Here is an 18556-nt window from a genome sequence, read left to right as displayed (position 1 = left end):
TTGCTACTTGTTTCTTTACTATTTATACATGACTCCTCCCTGGTAGTGTGTTAAGTGTTTAGGGCTGGGAACTCATCAGTCTTGTTTATCATTAGAGTGTCCGGGCCTGACATAGCTAGGCCTGTTTTTTGAATCAGTGTCCAAATGAATTTCCTTTATTAATCATATGCTTTTTGGATCTCACTCAGTCTCAAAGATACATGCAGTCATATAAAGCAAATACTGCATAATGTCACAAACAAACACTAAGTTTATAATTCTGAACACAAAATATTTTTCAAGAACTACTGAAAAAGTAGCATGTTACATAAGAATTTGGAGATACCCATTAGTATCGTGGAATGATTATAACCACAAGAATTTGCATATGCACACCTTACAACAAATTAATAACAAAAATATTGACCTAGTTTTCATTCTCCTAGACTTCCCTCACTCTTTTGGAAATATCTATAATATTAATGTGTTATAGGATACAGTATTATAAACATCATTCTAGAAAACAGAACAGTATCTGTAAACTAGAGTTAAACTGAACAACCTTACCTAGGAACTTAGAGATGCAGATTGTCAGGCCCCACCTTACACCTACTAAAACTGATCTTTTATGTAGTTTTTGGTTTCTCAGAAATCTTGTCAAATAGTCCATTTTCAGGACATAATCAATCTTAATTGTTTGAAACCTCTTGCCCTTTACCCTGCCCTGCAATGACATGGTCTTTCTGCTGTTCAACACTTTTGCAGTTGTTTTTAAGGAATTAGAGTGATCTCTCCAACTTTTGAAACTGTTTAAGTGAAATTACTATATCCTAGCATTCAACGTACATTACTTGCTTCCTGAATTACCTATTTGGCTTTAATGAGCTTATTACTACCATTTTTATTGTTGTGTACAATTTCTAATTCAAATACAAATTTAATTAACTTCTCTGCTGTCCAAAGATGTAATTTTTAACAAGTAAAACTCACGAAAAATCAGCATGATCTACACTTTTTCTCTCACTATATTTACAAAGGCTTTTTTCCCTTAGGATACTTATTCAATAAAGAATTTTGTCAGTCTCCTTCAATCTATCTTTTTTTGTGTATGTGGCCCATCTTCATCCTTTACAGTGAGAAACATTTTGATTCATTTTTATGAGGCTAACTTTAGACCTAGGACATTAATGATACCAATTGTTCTTTGCCTTATTTTGGCATAGATCCAATTTCCCAACCTGTATCCAAGGGAAATATTCCATCTTGAGAGCAGATGTTATTATTTCCACTTATGGAGTATCTAGCTTCTGGCCATGCAATGTTAAAAATCATCATTTAAGAAAATGATGTTCAAGAGGGCAACAATTTCTATATATTAATAATAAAATGATATATTATCCATAATAGTAACTATCATTATTGAACACATTATATTCTAGCAACTGGGAAAAGTAATTTACATATGTTATCTCAATTAAAACTTCTAATGGTCATTAAAATCCTTATCTATGAAGATATCTTACCTATAGAGGTAAAATCTTTACCTGTGAAGAGGTCCAAGGTCATATAATTCAAAGGTGTTAGAGCCCAATTTGAACTCCAAAATTTCTGATTTTAAGCATTATGCTTCCAATCCGATTGTGGCCCTGTTTCCTCAGCTAAAATCTGTCAGTGATGTTGCCCTCCTGGCACGGCCTTGCCTTTCTGCCCAGACACTGTTCATGAACCAGTTTTACTAAGGCATAGGAAAGAATTTGAGTAATAGCCATTATCAGGAGCAAGAAGAAACTAATATGGAAAGAGTATTTTCACGAGAGAGTCACTGTTACCAGCATCTCATTTGAGCACTTTCATTGGGTCTCTTTTAAGTCTTGCCTGATCCATGTGGTGCCAGCTATTGAGGAGTTAAGTAACTTGCTTAAGATCACATGGAGAATAGGAAGCAGTGCAGGGATACATGTGACTTATAGGAGATCTAGTCTTTGATCCCAATCACCAGCGAATGGTGTGCTTATTGTTAAAGGTGACTTGAATCATTTTAAAAGTTATTTACCAGTATCCTAAACTTTCCAAAGATGCATTCTTTGCAGCCACTACAATTTTTCTCCTCTTCATTCTTGTGGCCATGTTTCCTCTTTTTAGTAGCTCACTTCTTTCTAGGGGCCAATCAGATGATGCATTATAAAAAAAAAAAAAATCACAAAGGCTAAAAGCATTTGTGTCTTTGCACTGCCTGTTGTAATAGTGCCCAGGGGTGATGTGTCTTTGAAGAAGCAAGGTCTTGGTAAGTAATTGGGGTTTCTTTTTTTCCCATTAAGTAAACACTGTTTTCTGATTTGGTTTACTTTAGTAGAGATTCATTATCTCACAGGAAATTTTAGATGCTTATAAAAATATATCATACCTGTATTTACTCTTTAATTATCTAACCCTGCTAAGCTGTTAAATTGGTAATTATTTTTTTTTCACACATATTTACTTTATACCTACTAGGTCCTGTTACGGAAGTGAAAACTGACATATATGTCACCAGCTTTGGACCTGTATCTGATGTTGAAATGGTAGGTATTTGGGAAGCAGTGTACCTTTTGGGGTTTGGAGAAACATGCCAGAAAAGAGACAATTAAAATTTATTTTATTGTCAGTCACACAAAGTTAGAAATTCAAAGAATAACCAAATTAAACTTAAAAGTTTACAAAGAGTAAGACACTGAATTTGCATTTCAGCTCCAACTTTTGAGTGTTGATTGATTTAAAGTCATTCTCAACAAGAGAACTTTCCTATTACTAGTTGCAAAGTACAACTTTGTATATAGTTTTTTTTCCTCTTTAGAAAACTATTGAGGAAGAGAAAATTAGAGGTTATAATTAGTTTGGGTGTGAGCTAATTGCATACACTATATTGTAGTCCTGATTGCACTTGGTATTTTATGTGCAGTTCCTTGCTGCCCACTCTTCCCTTCTCTTTCTCCCTTAATCTCATGCCTAAAGAGGCTAGAATATGAGCATTGGTCAGGAGGAATTTGTTCATCCAACTGTGCTATTTTATATTAAATATATTTATTTAACAAGACAGGAACCTCCTTCATTTTTTTTCCTGACCCTGTGCTTGGAATGATTTGAAATGGTTGGGTTATTTGACAAATTGTGATAAACTTTATGAAAACACAATTTATCCATTTTGCTTTGTCTTAAAAATGCCTACCATCTTATGATTAATCATATAATGATATTTGTTATCCATTAACTGATTTTTGCTATCTGGTCTAAAGTGAAGCCCAAGTCTAATTACCTGGAGCTGGCATTTTTATTGAAAGATGGTCATTATTATGAAATGATTAATATGTGTGGTAACTTATTTTCTATGAGCATAGAAGACGAAGGGAGCCAGATGGACATCAGATACTGTAATTACTGAGAATCTTTTTACTCTATTGATTTAAGATAATTTCTACTTCTATTAATTTCATTTGGGAAAGTCTTTTCTATGAGTGGGAAGAGGCTAGAACTTAATGCATTTTTCTGTATGTACATGTGTAGCTCTCTGTGATCTGAAGATGTCACAAACTCATTTCCCCAGGAATACACAATGGATGTGTTCTTCAGGCAGACGTGGATTGACAAAAGGCTAAAGTATGATGGCCCCATTGAAATTCTGAGGTTGAACAATATGATGGTAACAAAAGTATGGACCCCTGATACTTTCTTCAGGAATGGAAAGAAATCTGTCGCACATAATATGACAGCTCCAAATAAGCTTTTTAGAATTATGAGAAATGGCACTATTTTATATACAATGAGGTAATCAATTTTTTCTTTTTCCTTCCGTTTAGCCTTTATTTTCTCCCTACTTTTCTTCCTTTTTTCCCCTCTTTCTTTCATTTTAGAGATATATAGAATTAATTTTAATAAAGGGTTGATTTTATTTAATTGCATTTTTCTATCATAGACTCACCATAAGTGCGGAGTGCCCCATGAGATTGGTGGATTTTCCCATGGATGGTCATGCTTGCCCTCTAAAATTCGGGAGTTGTAAGTTACAAATGAAAGTGTTTGAATTTCTGATTATCTCACACAAGTTGATATGTGTTTGTGTGTGTGTGTGTGTGCTTATGTATGCCTGTGATCTTCTCATAATATAGCATTTAAATCATTATCCATGAAAAAAAAAATTTGTGCAAGCTTTGATTTTTAGGAGTCTGTTAGCCGGTATTTTATGTAAAGAATTAAAACTTCTCTTTTCTTTCCCCAGGTCAAAAACCTACTTGTACAGATAACTTGAATAGATTAATTGATTGAGTCATAATTAATAGGTTGGTGGTCAGTGTTAGGGACCTCTGAACTTTACATGTTGGTGGTATAACATAGAAAGTACCAATGATTTTCTTTATAATTTAATAGTTGCTGTTATTGGCAGAGTTGTTAGGTTGTTTATAGCAGACTTAGTAAAAGCCCAAAGAAGACTCATGACTTCCTGGCATGACATCAGTTAAAACAAAAGCAGCCCTATCAATGGCTGAAGCAGGACACAAGAATCATAGGAGATACAAGGGCAGGGCTGGGGTGGAGTTGGTGGGGTGGGTGGAGATGGTGAGGTGGGTAGAGATGGTGGGGTGGGTGGTCCAGAGATTATAGTGCCTTCTAGACCACATTAAGGAGTTTGAATTCTATTTGAAAGCTTGGAGCCAGGAGTTTTGAAAGATTTATAAAGGGGTAAATCTTTGATTGACATTTCATAATTTCTTACTTTAGTTCTCCTACCGAGAATGGGTTATAGAGATGCTGGAATGGAAGCAGGAGAGTTGGAGTATGTTGTTTTAATACAAGCAAAAATGATGATGGATTAGGCTAGGATGGTATTAGAGGAGTGACTGTGAAATAGATGTGTCTGGGAAATTTTGTAGAGATGAAGGCAAAAGGATGAGATGAATGGATAGGAAGGAATATAAGATTCCTTTCTTTGAGCTCCCTTCTCTGAGATGGTAACAAAATGTGATTGCTCTTCTAAGGTCTGCCTCAAACATTTGATTCAATCAGAATCTACCAAAAATAGATGCTGGCTTTTACTATTGCTTCAGACTCTTAGTTGCACTGATTGTGAAACTTGCCTGCTGTTATCATTGCTCATTGCTTAACTTAATGAGAATCGGCAGTCACCATTCTTTTTATAACCCTGGTAATCACAATATTCAGTGGGCTAACTTGAAGCTAAAGAAAGTCATTTGCTCACTGACCAATGATTTAATGAGAGAAGATAAAAACAGAAAAATACACATAAAGGGTGATCTCACTATAGTTGGAATTAAGATCCCTTTGTAGTATAATAATTTAAATTTTATACAAGCTATTTTTTATTTAGAAGAAGTATTTTCCATCTGCCACCCCCTCTAGTTCTTGTATAAAGCACTTTTCTGAGTGACCTGAATGTAGTTGGTGATCAATCATGCTTTGTATAAAACTAAAGAAATCATACACTAGTGGTTGATGTTTGGGGGCAGGGAATTAAAAAAAAAAAAAAGAGGCACATCATACTTAGCAAGTTAAGGCCTTACATTTTCTGGAAAGAGAAAAAGAGCACTTAACTATGTTTATAATTCAGAGGAAAGAGAGAAACCAGGAAGGAAAAGGCTCTTCTAGTAAGGTAGGATAGCTAAGAGAATACCTGATTTAAAACATCATCTGTAGAACATCATGTATAGGGCTTTAAATATCTGACAAAGCATGAGTATTTAGTAGATAAATGCTGACATATTACTGGATAATGCTAAATGATACCACAGCCTCGGAGTATGTTTTGCAAAATGGCTTTTAAGGAGAATCTGTCTAGGTATGGACTCCCTTTGTAGAATTACACAATTCCCCAAGACCTCCTGTGTTCTAGCCATTTTAGGAAGGTTTGGGGTGGTGGTGGTGGGGAATGGCACATGATTCATTTTGGTTCTTTTGAACTTATTTGTGTGTGAGCCAAGCTATCTGTTCTGGGTAGACTGGTAAGCAAGCAGCTGGTCTCCATTTGCACTGAGCACCGAATAATAGAAAATGGGCTTAAATTGCTGCTGGGAAGAATTTGTTGAAGATAGAAGGGGAAATGTCCTGATTATAAGAGTTTAAAGGTAGTGGAACTGGTTGTGTAATTATATTCCCCGGAGAGCTTTACAAACAGCATAGCCAGTTGTCACTGTAGAATGGTTTCCAAAGAGCATGGTATTACCCAGAGGCAGAGTCTAGAAGAGGTGACCCCTGGTGAGCTCCTGACCAGTAGAATTTGTTTTTGTTTTGTTGTTGTGTTATTAGAGGAAGCTTCTGATACATTTGAAAATGGCAGAGGTGCATTAGAATGGAAGAAGTCAGTGTTGATCAAGCACTGGAAGAGAGAAGTGCAAGATGCAGGGGTTTGGCAGTACCCTATTGGGAGTTTAATAATCTGCTCTTTAGCTGCTTATCTTATTAGCTTGGGATCACATCCAAATGTTTTAATGCATATGGCCTTGTAGAAGCCTCAGTTTTTATCTCTTCCTCCTCTAGTTATTTGGCACAAAAACAGTGAATCCTGCTGATTTGTAATGCTTTTTGTTTAATATCTATAGATTTCTAAATTGCAACATGTTTGAGTAAAACGAGTTGAGAGAACATTGTTTTCATTTACCCCATCTTTCTTGAACACATATCATGTTTTTAAGTGTTGACCACCAATGCCCATAAAAGAGAACCCTGACAGTAACCACATTCTCTGCTCTCATTCAGATGCATATCCGAAGAGTGAGATGATTTACACATGGACAAAAGGTCCAGAGAAATCAGTGGAAGTGCCAAAGGAGTCTTCCAGCTTAGTTCAGTATGATCTGATTGGGCAAACTGTATCAAGTGAGACTATCAAATCCATTACAGGTGAGAAGTTTAATGGTTAAAGCCAATATGCTATGTAACATCAGCAGTAGAGTTTTGTCCTGGCTTCATTGAAACATCTAGTGTTTTCATGAGAACAACAAAAATTTCCCAGAAATAGAGTTGATGCATAAACCATAGCTCAGAATTTCTTTATTTATATTTATCATCTTATTTCAGTTTAAAATAAATTCTGAGTTGGTGAAATGTGAGAAGTGAGTTGGTTTTCTTATTCAGAAACAGAAGTCAGTAATCAAGTATATTAAAACTATTTTCAACAAAATCATGAGGCAATAAGTCAGTCTGATCCTTCTGGTTTTGGTGCTTTCCAAAAATCTCTCTTTTTTTTAATGTTGCCCAAGTTTATTATGTCACCTTCCCCCCTTTTCCCCAAAGGAAAAGCAAAATCTAAATCTTTTTTTTTTTTTTAAAGAGAGAATTTTTTTTTTTTTTACGAGAGAGAGAGACAGAGAGAGAGAGAGAGAGAGAGAGAGAGAGAGAGAGAGATATCGATCTTTCTTTTTAGAGAGAGAGAGAGAGAATTTTAATGTTTTATTTTTTAGTTCTCGGCGGACACAACATCTTTGTTGGTATGTGGTGCTGAGGATGGAACCCAGGCCGCACGCATTCCAGGCGAGCGCGCTGCCGCTTGAGCCACATCCCCAGCCCCAAAATCTAAATCTTAATTTCAAAACATTAAAAGAAACTAAAATTGTCCTACAAATGGATGGATGTCTGTTATTGATGATTCTTTGTCTTTGGAAAATGAATGGAAAGATTGCAGGATTTAGTTCTTATCATATTTAGTGGGGAAGATCTAATTATTGCTTCTTCTAGAACTCTTTCTTATATACATACACATATAAAGGGGAAAATGTTTTATCATTTTTGTCTAGTACATTTTTGTGCTGCTATAATAAAATGTCATGAACTTGGAAGCCATAAAGAGCAGAAATTTGTTTCTCACAATTCTGGAGGGTGAGAAGTGTGTGATTAAAGTGCCATCAGATTCACTGTCAGGTGAGAGCTTGTTTCCTGGCTCATAGAATAGAAGAGAGCAGGGGCTCACACCAGGAACTTCTTTTATAAGGGTAATAACCCCTTGCATGAGGCCCCACCTTCCTGATCCCAAAGCACTGCACTGTGATTATCTCCTCATTGATGATTAATTAGGTTTTAACATAAGAATTTTGGGGATTAAATATTCAGGCCATAGCAATAGTTAAAATTCATTCAGCAGATACCTTCTTATAGGCTTCATCATGAATTCTTTCCATGTATTGACTCACTTAGTTCTCATAGCCACCCCATGAAATGAATACTATCACCAACTTCATTTTACTGATGAGGAATATGTAAATACAATGTATTTAAGTAACTTGCTTGAGTCATACAGCTATTAAATGGCAAAACCAAAATTCAAACACAGGCATTCTGAGTTCCAAAAACCTTCTCAAAATGTTCTGAATGCCAGATCGGGATGTTAAAATTGCATTAGTAGGGGCAGGAGTTGTGACCCAGTGGTAGAATGCTTGCTCGGCATGTGTGAGGCCCTGGGTTCGATCCTCAGCACTGCATATAAATAAATAAAATAAATAAAAGATCCGCTGACAAGTGAAAAATATTTTTAAAATTTTTGAATTAGTAGAAAATGAGTGGTTATTGTTAGATCTGGGACAAGATTGTGAAATGATAATGTATGTTTTGTTTTAAGAAAAAAAGATAATAAATCAGTCATGTGAAGGCATGATGACTCTAGAATAGTTAAAAATCATACAGGCAGGGAATGAAATGGTGGTTGCCAGGGCTTAGAGGGGAAAGACAAAATTCCCATGACTTTATCTTCCCAGCCCTTGTCATGACTATCATTTCAGGGGATACCCTCTTCTCATCAATTATGAAACTATACAGTAGCCTTCTATCATGGCACTTTGCCCCTTGTCTGTCCAGGAGAAAAACTCTTTTGATAGATATTTATGTTCTAATCTGAATGTCAAAGAGGCAAACTTTCAATTGTACAAGATAATAAATCCTAGAGATTGCCTGTAGAGCCTAGTACCTTCGATCAATAATACTGTAGTGAATGCTTAAGAATTTGCAAAGAGAATAGATAAAAGAGTTCTTTTCACACACACACAAAAAAATATTGAATGAGATGATGGGAAGAAACTTTTGGAGATAGTGGATAGCTTTATGAAAGATTGTGGTGATGGTTTTATGAATGAATACTTATCTCCAAACTAATCAATCACATACATTAAATATATAGAGAGTTTTGCATTCCAATCATACCTCAATAAGGTGGTTTAAAAACTATTCAGTCAATATGATATGTCAAGAGCTTTGTAATGTTGTGAACAACCAATAAAAAAAAAAAAACAAAAAAACAACTATGCAGTCAGGGCACTTTCCACTTATCCTTATAGGAAACAAAATTTTTTTGGAAAGATCTTCATGTTCTAATCTGCAAGGGGGGGTTAAAACACATCTGGAGATGTGAGATTTCTGAACCTTGGGCTTCACAGTCTGTGAATAAGGCTACTGCTTCCTAAATAACTTTCTTAATATGTCCTTTCAGGCGTGATGGTAAAAATATTCCTCAACAGCTACCAGAAATGTTAGGGTATGTTTCACTTACTAGTTTTTTAGGTTATGCCTCTATGCTATACATGTCTGTTTACATTTTTGTTTATAACATTTAGATATACAGGTCTTTCCTAAAATTAAGGCAGCCTTTCCCTTAGCTTGTATGTGTATATGTGTACGATACATATAAATGGAATATGTATATATATTTATATATTTTATATATGAATGAAATCTATATATTTCATTTCTGTCCAAAATTAAGCTGTATATTTTCGTGTGTGTGTGTGTGTGTGTGTTTCCATTTTTTCCCTAGTGATTTTTGTAAAAATTAGTTCTAAATTCTGCTCTCAAAAAATGGTGAAAATGAAAACTAATTGCTTTAGCAGTAATAGGTCTTCAAAATAGAAAGCATTGCAAAAACTTTTAAAAATGATATCCCAATTTAGTAAATTACTTAGTCGCTACACAAAATAAAGTATTTTTCTGAATAATGGTTTTCTATATCATCCACCCTCCTGCCATGAGGAAACTTTGTACTTCTTGTTTGTATTATGCACAAAAGATAATTTCTTTGCTCAGAGTACTGTGTGTTAGTCTGAAATACAATCATGAAGCCATTCAATAATTAACTGCAGAACCAATAATGCATTTTTTTCATGTTTTCTTGGCAGGTGAATACATTGTCATGACAGTTTATTTCCACCTGAGACGGAAGATGGGATATTTTATGATTCAGACTTATATTCCATGCATTATGACAGTGATTCTTTCTCAAGTTTCTTTCTGGATAAACAAGGAATCAGTTCCAGCGAGGACTGTATTTGGTAAGTGCAATTCATTTCTTGGATGTTTTTTGTCCACATTACATAATGATCACGATTCATAAGAAATATGAATAATAGTCTAAGAAAATGATAAACACAAATATATCAAACTTTACTGAATACAGAATCACATAAGCTTTTATTTTTATCTAGCCAATACAAAATAATAATGCTTGAGGAGATATGAGTAGTCTTTCACTTCCTCTGGGGCCACAATGGATTTCCCTTGTTGAGAATCAGTCAAATGAAGACCAACTGTGCACTGCATATAATTTCACTTTTGGTGATATTCTTGGGTTCCTAGCATAATGCTGTGTAATTGAATTAAAATTATATCTAGGTGTTAAAATGAAATGCACTAAGAGCTTAAAATAAAACAAATAAAAGTCATGGCTGAATGAATATGAAAGCCTTAGAATAACTTGTCTTTTAATGAAGAGGAACAAAATGCAATTGGTTTACACTCATTGAATTGGAAGGTATTATGTGCTTAGTTTATAAGCTCATTATTATACTCTATCTACATAACATTTTTTCTGAACCAACATTTTTTTCTTTTTCTTTTAATTGTGGTTTCCTACATATAGGATTCTTAACAATATGAAGTCCAGAACATGTGAGCTTAAACGATTTTGTACTTGTTAATACATCTTTTACAGATCAGTCATGCTTTTACATCATAAAATGATTTACTGTTTAATTTATATTTTTCTGTATTCTTTCTGTATTTATTGTGAGTAGCAAAAGCATTTAGTGGTGGGATAAGAAGGAAAAAGATCAGAATGTCTCTGGAGTGAATATAGTCCTCACAAGAGATGAAGGTTTCCCTTTGCTTTTCTGTTTAGAAGCATCAAAGCCATGTGCAATATTCCTTCGCATTCAATAGCTGAAGAGATGTTGATAAGAGAGAACTGGAGGAAAGAATTGGAGCCTTTCATCCTACCTCTGCTGATAATGGTGTTTTAATGTCCTCAGTGGACCTGAAATACTCCAATAGAGGTGTTTCCTCCCTAGACAACCTCCTTCCTTTAATCTTAGGCTCACCTAAGAGGGTATTTGAGAAACTCATACTAATGTGGAGGCAGGGTGTGATCTCAGCAATACAGTGAGCAGGTATAATGGCACTATCTACTTCATAGAGTTATGGGTGTTCAATTAACAAATAATTGCACATTCTAAGTGTGGAATAAATTTTAGCTACTAAATATAGGTATGAAAATGAAAGAGATAAAACAACATATCTAAGCATTGGATGCTAAGAGGTCATGGTTTAAATCTGCTACTTACTTTTTCCATCCAGAAAATTGTGTTAATATATCTCTCCCTCATAGACTAGAGGGAATTTAAAGAGTTATGAATAGTACTCAGTGTAGGACACGTGGAACACATTCTGTGTGTTACTTTCTCTTTCCTATACCTCTCTTTCATAGGGGAGATTAAATTTTTTTCAGAATTGGTTTGTACTGGTGTTTTAAAGAAAAAATTTACATTTCTAGTGGGTACTACCAGGCATCCTGAAATTCTTAGGTCTTCATACAGTAAGTTCAGAGGCAACCTGACTGTGTAGGAACTGTCTACAAAGGCTGAGCATCAGATCCAAGTCCCTTAACTAATCCTACTACAAAAAAATTAATAATTCAGGAGCTATAGTTATTAAAAAATTTTAAATTTGTTTCTATTAGGCTTTACAAATAAAGAAAGCAGTTGTATTCATATTATCATACTATTTTCTGTGGCCTTAAAGAACTAGAAAGAACTAGAGCAAAAATTACCATTTGTGATGAAGAGGTAATAGTGTCATAAGTGTAGACTTTGGTTCTACCCACAGGGTCTACTACTTACCAGCTATGAACTTTCAGTGAGCTACTTTTATATAACTCATGTTTCCTCATATGTTAAAAATGGACAAATGGCTGTACTTATCTCATAAGGATTCTGTGAGGATTAAATGAGTATTAAGTTTGAATAAGGCAGTTGAAATAATACTTCTCACACAATTTATACAGTTTAAGTTGTTTATACAGTTTAAGTTGTTTATACAGTTTAAGTTGTTTATTAGAGTAATGTTCCACATTGCATCTCTGTCTTATCCAAGAATCACTGTTTGATTGGTTGATGAACTTTGTTTTCTTTATTGACTATAAACTGGCAGCTATTTTTCTGTCTCCATTGTCCCCAAATATTAGAAATCCCCAGTGATGGAGGGAGGAATAGCATTGTTTACAGTAATACTCACTCAGTGCTTTCTATTTGAATACAATATTGCAAGGAAATGATGTAGTATGTTGTGAAGGAATTAATATTACTATTACCAGTGATGAAAGGACTTGCCATATATGTTGAGATCATCTATGTTAACCTTCACAATAATTCTGCAAGATGGGCACTACTAATTTTTATAGATAAGGAAAATAGCTGTAACATATTAGGAAGCTTATATCAAGTTTCATAATTGTACGTGGTGGACACAAGATATTATCTAACTTTAAGAACTCAGTCACTCTCTATTCACAGTGATTAGGACTTTTCTTTTGAAATTTGTCCCTGTCTGTGTCCTGTGCCAGGATACTGCTTTTGACTGATCAAGAAAATTATGCCAATAATTATATGTTCGAAGACCTAAGATGCATTCGGATGGTAATTATTAGACTACTCAGTGAGGATTTAGAATGGTATTTTCTTAGGGAAGTAAAGCTGTAAGTATTGGGGGATATTACCAATCTATTTCATATGAGATTTAGGTGAACATTAATTCTGGGCTAGTTTTTTTCTTTTCTAAGTCTCCTTTCCCTCTTCACTCATAAGGAGAGAATTTGCTGAGTCAGAGTCAGCATTTGAAACCATGCAAAACCAAATCTCAAAAGATCAGCATAACTTTGAGAAGCAGAACATGCTAAATTCTTCACAAAGGACTTCTATCTCCAGACTTGTATGACTCTTAAGTTTTCTAATTATTCCAGTATGGTAAAACATTAAACACAAGTAAATGCCAGCTGGCATATCTAAATCATTGCTATTTCATTTTCTAGGAATGGCCAGCCAAAATTTCACTCCAGTGTACAGTCTTAGTCTCCTCTTACATATCCTTTCCCAGCTCCTGGGCCAGACAATATGGTGCATATTCAGCATTCTAAATGCAAGGACTGGCATCAGTACTTGAATGTGTCAAAAAAAGTTTATGGCTTTGAAAAGTCAGGACGGCATTTACAACAAATTCTTGTACTTCTTTCTAGATGGAGAGGAATGGTGAATTCTTAACTGAAGGGCTGGTTTCTGTTTGCTGTTCTATTGGTGTGTTGTCAGTCAAATGCTTTATCTAAAGCCAGGGATAATAAATCATGCAAGTGCTTTCTTTAAATTTGAACACGTGGTAGAAAGAACTTTTTAATGCCCAAAGTGGTGGAAACTTTTGAACATTTAGCCCTCTTTTTATGCCAGCTAATTTCATAATTTTGCCAACAGTCATAAAATAGGAACCATAATATCTGGAGGGCCATTGCATAAACTTGAAAATCAAGCTGATACAAAGCACTGAAAGAGAAAAGAAAAGCAGCAGCATATACAGCTTTTTTAATTTTAATTTTTATTTTTGGGTATTGGTATCCACATCATCATTTCTGTCATGAGCCTGGTGATCTGTCCACTTCTAAAGAACTGGCATGAAATTTTTGGATTCTCACTTCAATAATTGCTTTAGTAACCTACTTATGAGACATTCAGAAGGGATTTTTTTTTTCACTTGTCAGTAGGAGAACCTGAGGACCACCACTTCTGAGCCTCAGGAGAAATTTTTCTGTGTTAAAAAAAAGTTTAAGTAGCATAGGGATTCTTAAGTTCTTTTTATTTGAATTTGAGTTTCTTTCTAGTTATCATATTAGAGTCTCTGTAGAATTTTCTGAGTACTGAGTAGTATTCTTGTTTAGATTACACTCTTCATATTTTATTTCCAAGTGCTTTCATCATCATTTCTGTCACAATAGAAGAAACATACTACTCACATATCTCAGAAAGTTGGAGAACATTTTTGAATTCCTAATAGTCCATTACATTTAAGTCATATGGATAAGAAGAAACATTTTTGATTTAGCTTAAACTTTGAGGCTAAAGTTTTTCAAGGTTGTTTTAGGATTTATTCATATAGCTCACAGCCAGCAGCATTACAGTGATGCCATTTTTCTGAGTCTGAGAATGGGGAACTAATTGTTTGAAACTCTTTCAGAAACAAAGCCCAATAAATTCACAGTATTTTATTTTCAAATATATGTGGATATATCTGACTGGGTAAACATTTGAACATTTATTTTAGACTGATGAAATGCTAAAAAAATCACAAAAATTCCAGATAAGGAACACTTTCAAAATCTCAAATTTCTTTCTCTGTATAGTTTTTAAGAATGTTTTTGAAAGCTCTATAGCTCATGTGCTGCACAGTTGCTCCAATTTTTCATGTCCTAAGTATTGAAGATTCAGAAGGAGACTGAAATTCAAAGAAAACGGATTGGTGAGGAATTGGAAAAAATGAGTTTTTATTTACTGTGCATTTAACCTGTGCCTGGCACGAGGTGGAATATTATGTTAATCCCTAAAGCTGTATTCAACATGTCTGCCGTCAACAAGAGCAATCAAGTAGGAAACAAGGTTTACATATGTGGAACAGTAAGGGAAATAGCACAAGACAGGGAATAACTAAGTGCTTAATTGAGGAGCCAGTATTGTCCACTCTCAATCAAAACATGGGTATTCCTTTATTGTCACATTGGTTCACTGTGTCTTCATTTGAACATGCATTATTTGCCTTTCAGCTGGGGTCTGCCATGGATTGGAATATACAGTTTAGATGCCTTCATCACTGTCGTCATCACTGCCATCACCACCACCACCATCATCATCCCCAGACACCTGGGTGTGTCAACTTTAGTACCTATCTTAGGCATTGTATAGAATGAGTTCAAATGGATGTAGTAAATCTTCACAGGAATTTCTAGGCTGAACTAGAAATATGGATTAGATAGACATAGTTGGAAAAGGGGACAACTATGGAAATATTAGTATCCTCGAATAATGCATTGCTCTATAGTACCAGTGGCAAGTGGAGTTTTTCTACTGAGAATGGTGACTGACTTGTCTCTAGGCTGAAGGGGATGTTTTCCTGGAGGTGGTATTTCAGAAGTTTGTTGAGGGAAGAGAAATACCTCTGTTCTTGTTGAAGATATTTTCCTGACAGCTATAACAGAGGAATGATGAGCATCCATGTTTTAGAGGTCAAATTGCTCTAGAAACCTATTTGTCTAGGAATATACTTTTATAGTTTTAGTAAATTAGGTTCCTGAACAACTGGTAAATTTATTATTTTAATTTCATAGATAATATTCAGTTGAAAATAAAGACATATATCATTTGTGCTTTTTCTGGCAGTAATTCCCAATAGCAGTGGATCATTCTTACCTAGGAAATTCTGATGCTCCCATTTAGGAGTTTAGTGTTCTCAACGTGTCATGCCTGGTTGAGAGTCACTGCTTTAATAAATCACTCTTTTTGCAAGGTGTGTGTAGTGATTCCTTAGGTATATTGTCTCAAATTCCAGTAGCAACTCACTATGTGCTATGTCCTTCACATACTTTTAAATTTCATATCAAATTCAGTAGGTATCAGTAGGACTCATTTTGTCCCAGCGTCTTAGATATCATATTTGCTCAATGTCCTGTGCATAGGATGGCTTATGTATGTAAAAGATGTAACATCAACACAATGTCTATTAATAGGAAAATCTATTTTCATTCTTAATAAGAATAAAGAATGTGTAAGTTCCATATTATGATTTCTATCCAATTTTAATGCACTTTTGTCAATTTTATTGAAATATTTGCAGAATTGAAAACTTGGAACATAATGGGTTCCAAGACACATAGAGCAAATGATTAGAAGGGTCAGAAATTGAACCATATTTGTCTCTCACTACAAACCTGTGCTAATTTCATTTGAGCCACTAGAACTCAAATTCTCCATCAGTGATGATATTGTATGAGATGTTATTAACCTTGTTCCTCTAATCCTTAGAGTTTATTTTTTGTTTTGTATTGAAATAACAGCAGTTTGCTTTATCTCTTTGCTTTTTTGCTTTAAAGGAATAACCACAGTCCTCACTATGACCACACTAAGCATCAGTGCAAGGCATTCTTTGCCCAAAGTGTCCTACGCTACTGCCATGGATTGGTTCATAGCTGTCTGCTTTGCTTTTGTATTTTCGGCCCTTATTGAGTTTGCTGCTGTCAATTATTTCACCAATATTCAAATGCAAAAAGCCAAAAAGAAGACATCCAAACCTCTTGCAGAAATTCCACCTGCTCCAGTACCGAAAGAAAAGCATCCTGAAGTACCTCTGCAGGTATTTGGTTTAATCTCCTTTAGCCTAAGTTCTTAGCTTTTTTGATCAAATATGTGCCAGAACTTGAAATTTGAGTGACAATTTGTAAGTAACTTAAAAGTCCAGGAAAATATAAGAAAGTTGTTTATGAATTCAAAGTTTAAAACAGATTAATAGCTTAAAAATTAAACAGCTCTGAATGAGGCAGATATAATCAAAATTACTTTTTGTTTGAAAGTTCCTTTCAGAATGAAAGTTTCTCACAGAAAGAGGCAAAAGGTCATATGTACTGTTGTGAGTAACTTGTGGACATTGTTGATTGGTTTGCAAAGGCATTTTAGTGGACCTCATTGCACAAAGTAAAGCAATGGCTCATAATGTGACCCCAAGTGAGGACTATCTCCTGGGACTGGGAGGAACCTGTTCCCTGCTATTTAATAAGAAAACAAAGTCAACAAACAAGATACATAACTGTGGTTGATGTACATCCATAATTGAGACTTTTTAGCTCTACTGGGCTATATTTAATAGAATGTAGAAAGCCTAATAAGAACTACTATAATTTACATTTGACTAATCAGGATTCTGATTTAAGAAAAAATGATCATGTTTTTTTCCCACATGGTCTCTAACTGTATAAAAACAAGAAGCTCTTCATAAAAACAGGAAATATAATGGGCATTCTCTTTCTCTCTCTTTTTCCTTCTGTTCCTCACCCTTCTGCTCCACTACTCTGCTTTCTCTCTTCTTCTTTGTCTCCATTTACTTTTCTTGAATAAGCAGAAAAATGTCTGTAGTCACCCATGCGCAGCCTAATGTAGTTGCCACTAATGATCGTCTAAAAATCCTTTGATCTATATATACCCAAATCAAAGTGTGCAGAAATCATCAACTTTATTCTCTTCAAATGACAGCTCAGTCCTTTCTTCCTTCATTCACTTACCCACTCATTTGACAAATATATATTTAACACCAGCTGCCAATCAGACTCTGTTTGAGGGTCTAAGAATCATTAATGTATCAAAATATCCCAACATATATCCTCCAGAATGGAGTTTATGTTCATTTGTGTGAGGTGAGGGAGGGGAAGCAATTACAAAAAAAAAAAAAAGTAAAACAGGTAGTGATTTAGGTGTAGGTAGTGCTATGATAGATAGCATCACAGTACTACAGAGGCCAGGAAATAGGGGTGCAGAGTGAGAGGCCTGGGATTTGACTCTCAGAGGGGAGAGGACAGTAGAACAAGTGAGGTTAGGTGCCCTTTGTGGCAGGGATTAACTGGTCAGAGTCCTGAAGTTCATAGCTTTGCTCCTACAGGGCTCCTCATGCTGGGTCTCTAAGAATGGCATATGAGCAGGTAGAAAATTGAATGCTTTTCCACCAAGTTTACATAGCTGATCTTTTCTTCTAAGTGACTCTGTATCATCAAGATTTTCAAAATTATCAGAATGCATTTTGTATACTGTTTTTAGTCTTAAAATGCTGTTTTTCAGTTTTTATTTTCTTTGGTGGTTTTATTTTCTTTCCTATTCACCATGGGAAACTTATTGCCTCTCTGCCTTTTATTCTTATTTCATTGGTTTTGTTGTGTTGAAGCCCTGGCCAGAGAATCCTATTTATAGCTTCTTTAAAAGCATCATGCTTTTGATTTATTCATTTTATTGTTTCTGTTTACTTATTATCGATTCAAGATTTTATTTTAATTCCATTTTTCTTTGGGTTAATTATGCATTTTTAGCTTCTTGAGTTTGCTTCTTGATAATTTATTTTCACTGTTTCTTATGTAATAATAAAGTTACTTTTACTGCAGTGAGATTCCTTTGTCTACAACTGTGCAAATAATCAATAATTTTGATTATATAATATATTTGTTAACTATTCTAGAATTATGTTGTTGCTTTACTTTTTGAGCAAT

The 18556-nt window shown here is 34.7% G+C and overlaps 1 protein-coding gene across 1 annotated transcript in view; it reads left to right on the top strand.

Moving 5' to 3' along the window:
- Gabra4 (gamma-aminobutyric acid type A receptor subunit alpha4) overlaps positions 1–18556 on the top strand; it is a 73226-nt gene that overhangs the window by 12285 nt on the left and 42385 nt on the right. Inside the window, exons 3-8 of the mRNA XM_005319966.3 lie at positions 2473–2540; positions 3560–3780; positions 3929–4011; positions 6724–6867; positions 10125–10277; positions 16403–16662. Of these exons, the coding sequence (XP_005320023.1) occupies positions 2473–2540; positions 3560–3780; positions 3929–4011; positions 6724–6867; positions 10125–10277; positions 16403–16662 (929 nt within the window). The remainder of the gene's footprint in view (positions 1–2472; positions 2541–3559; positions 3781–3928; positions 4012–6723; positions 6868–10124; positions 10278–16402; positions 16663–18556) is intronic.

This window comes from Ictidomys tridecemlineatus, chromosome 9, assembly GCF_052094955.1.
Source record: "Ictidomys tridecemlineatus isolate mIctTri1 chromosome 9, mIctTri1.hap1, whole genome shotgun sequence".
NCBI lineage: Eukaryota > Metazoa > Chordata > Mammalia > Rodentia > Sciuridae > Ictidomys > Ictidomys tridecemlineatus.
Note: the sequence above shows the minus strand (reverse complement) of the source record. Positions and strands in the feature narration are given on the sequence as shown.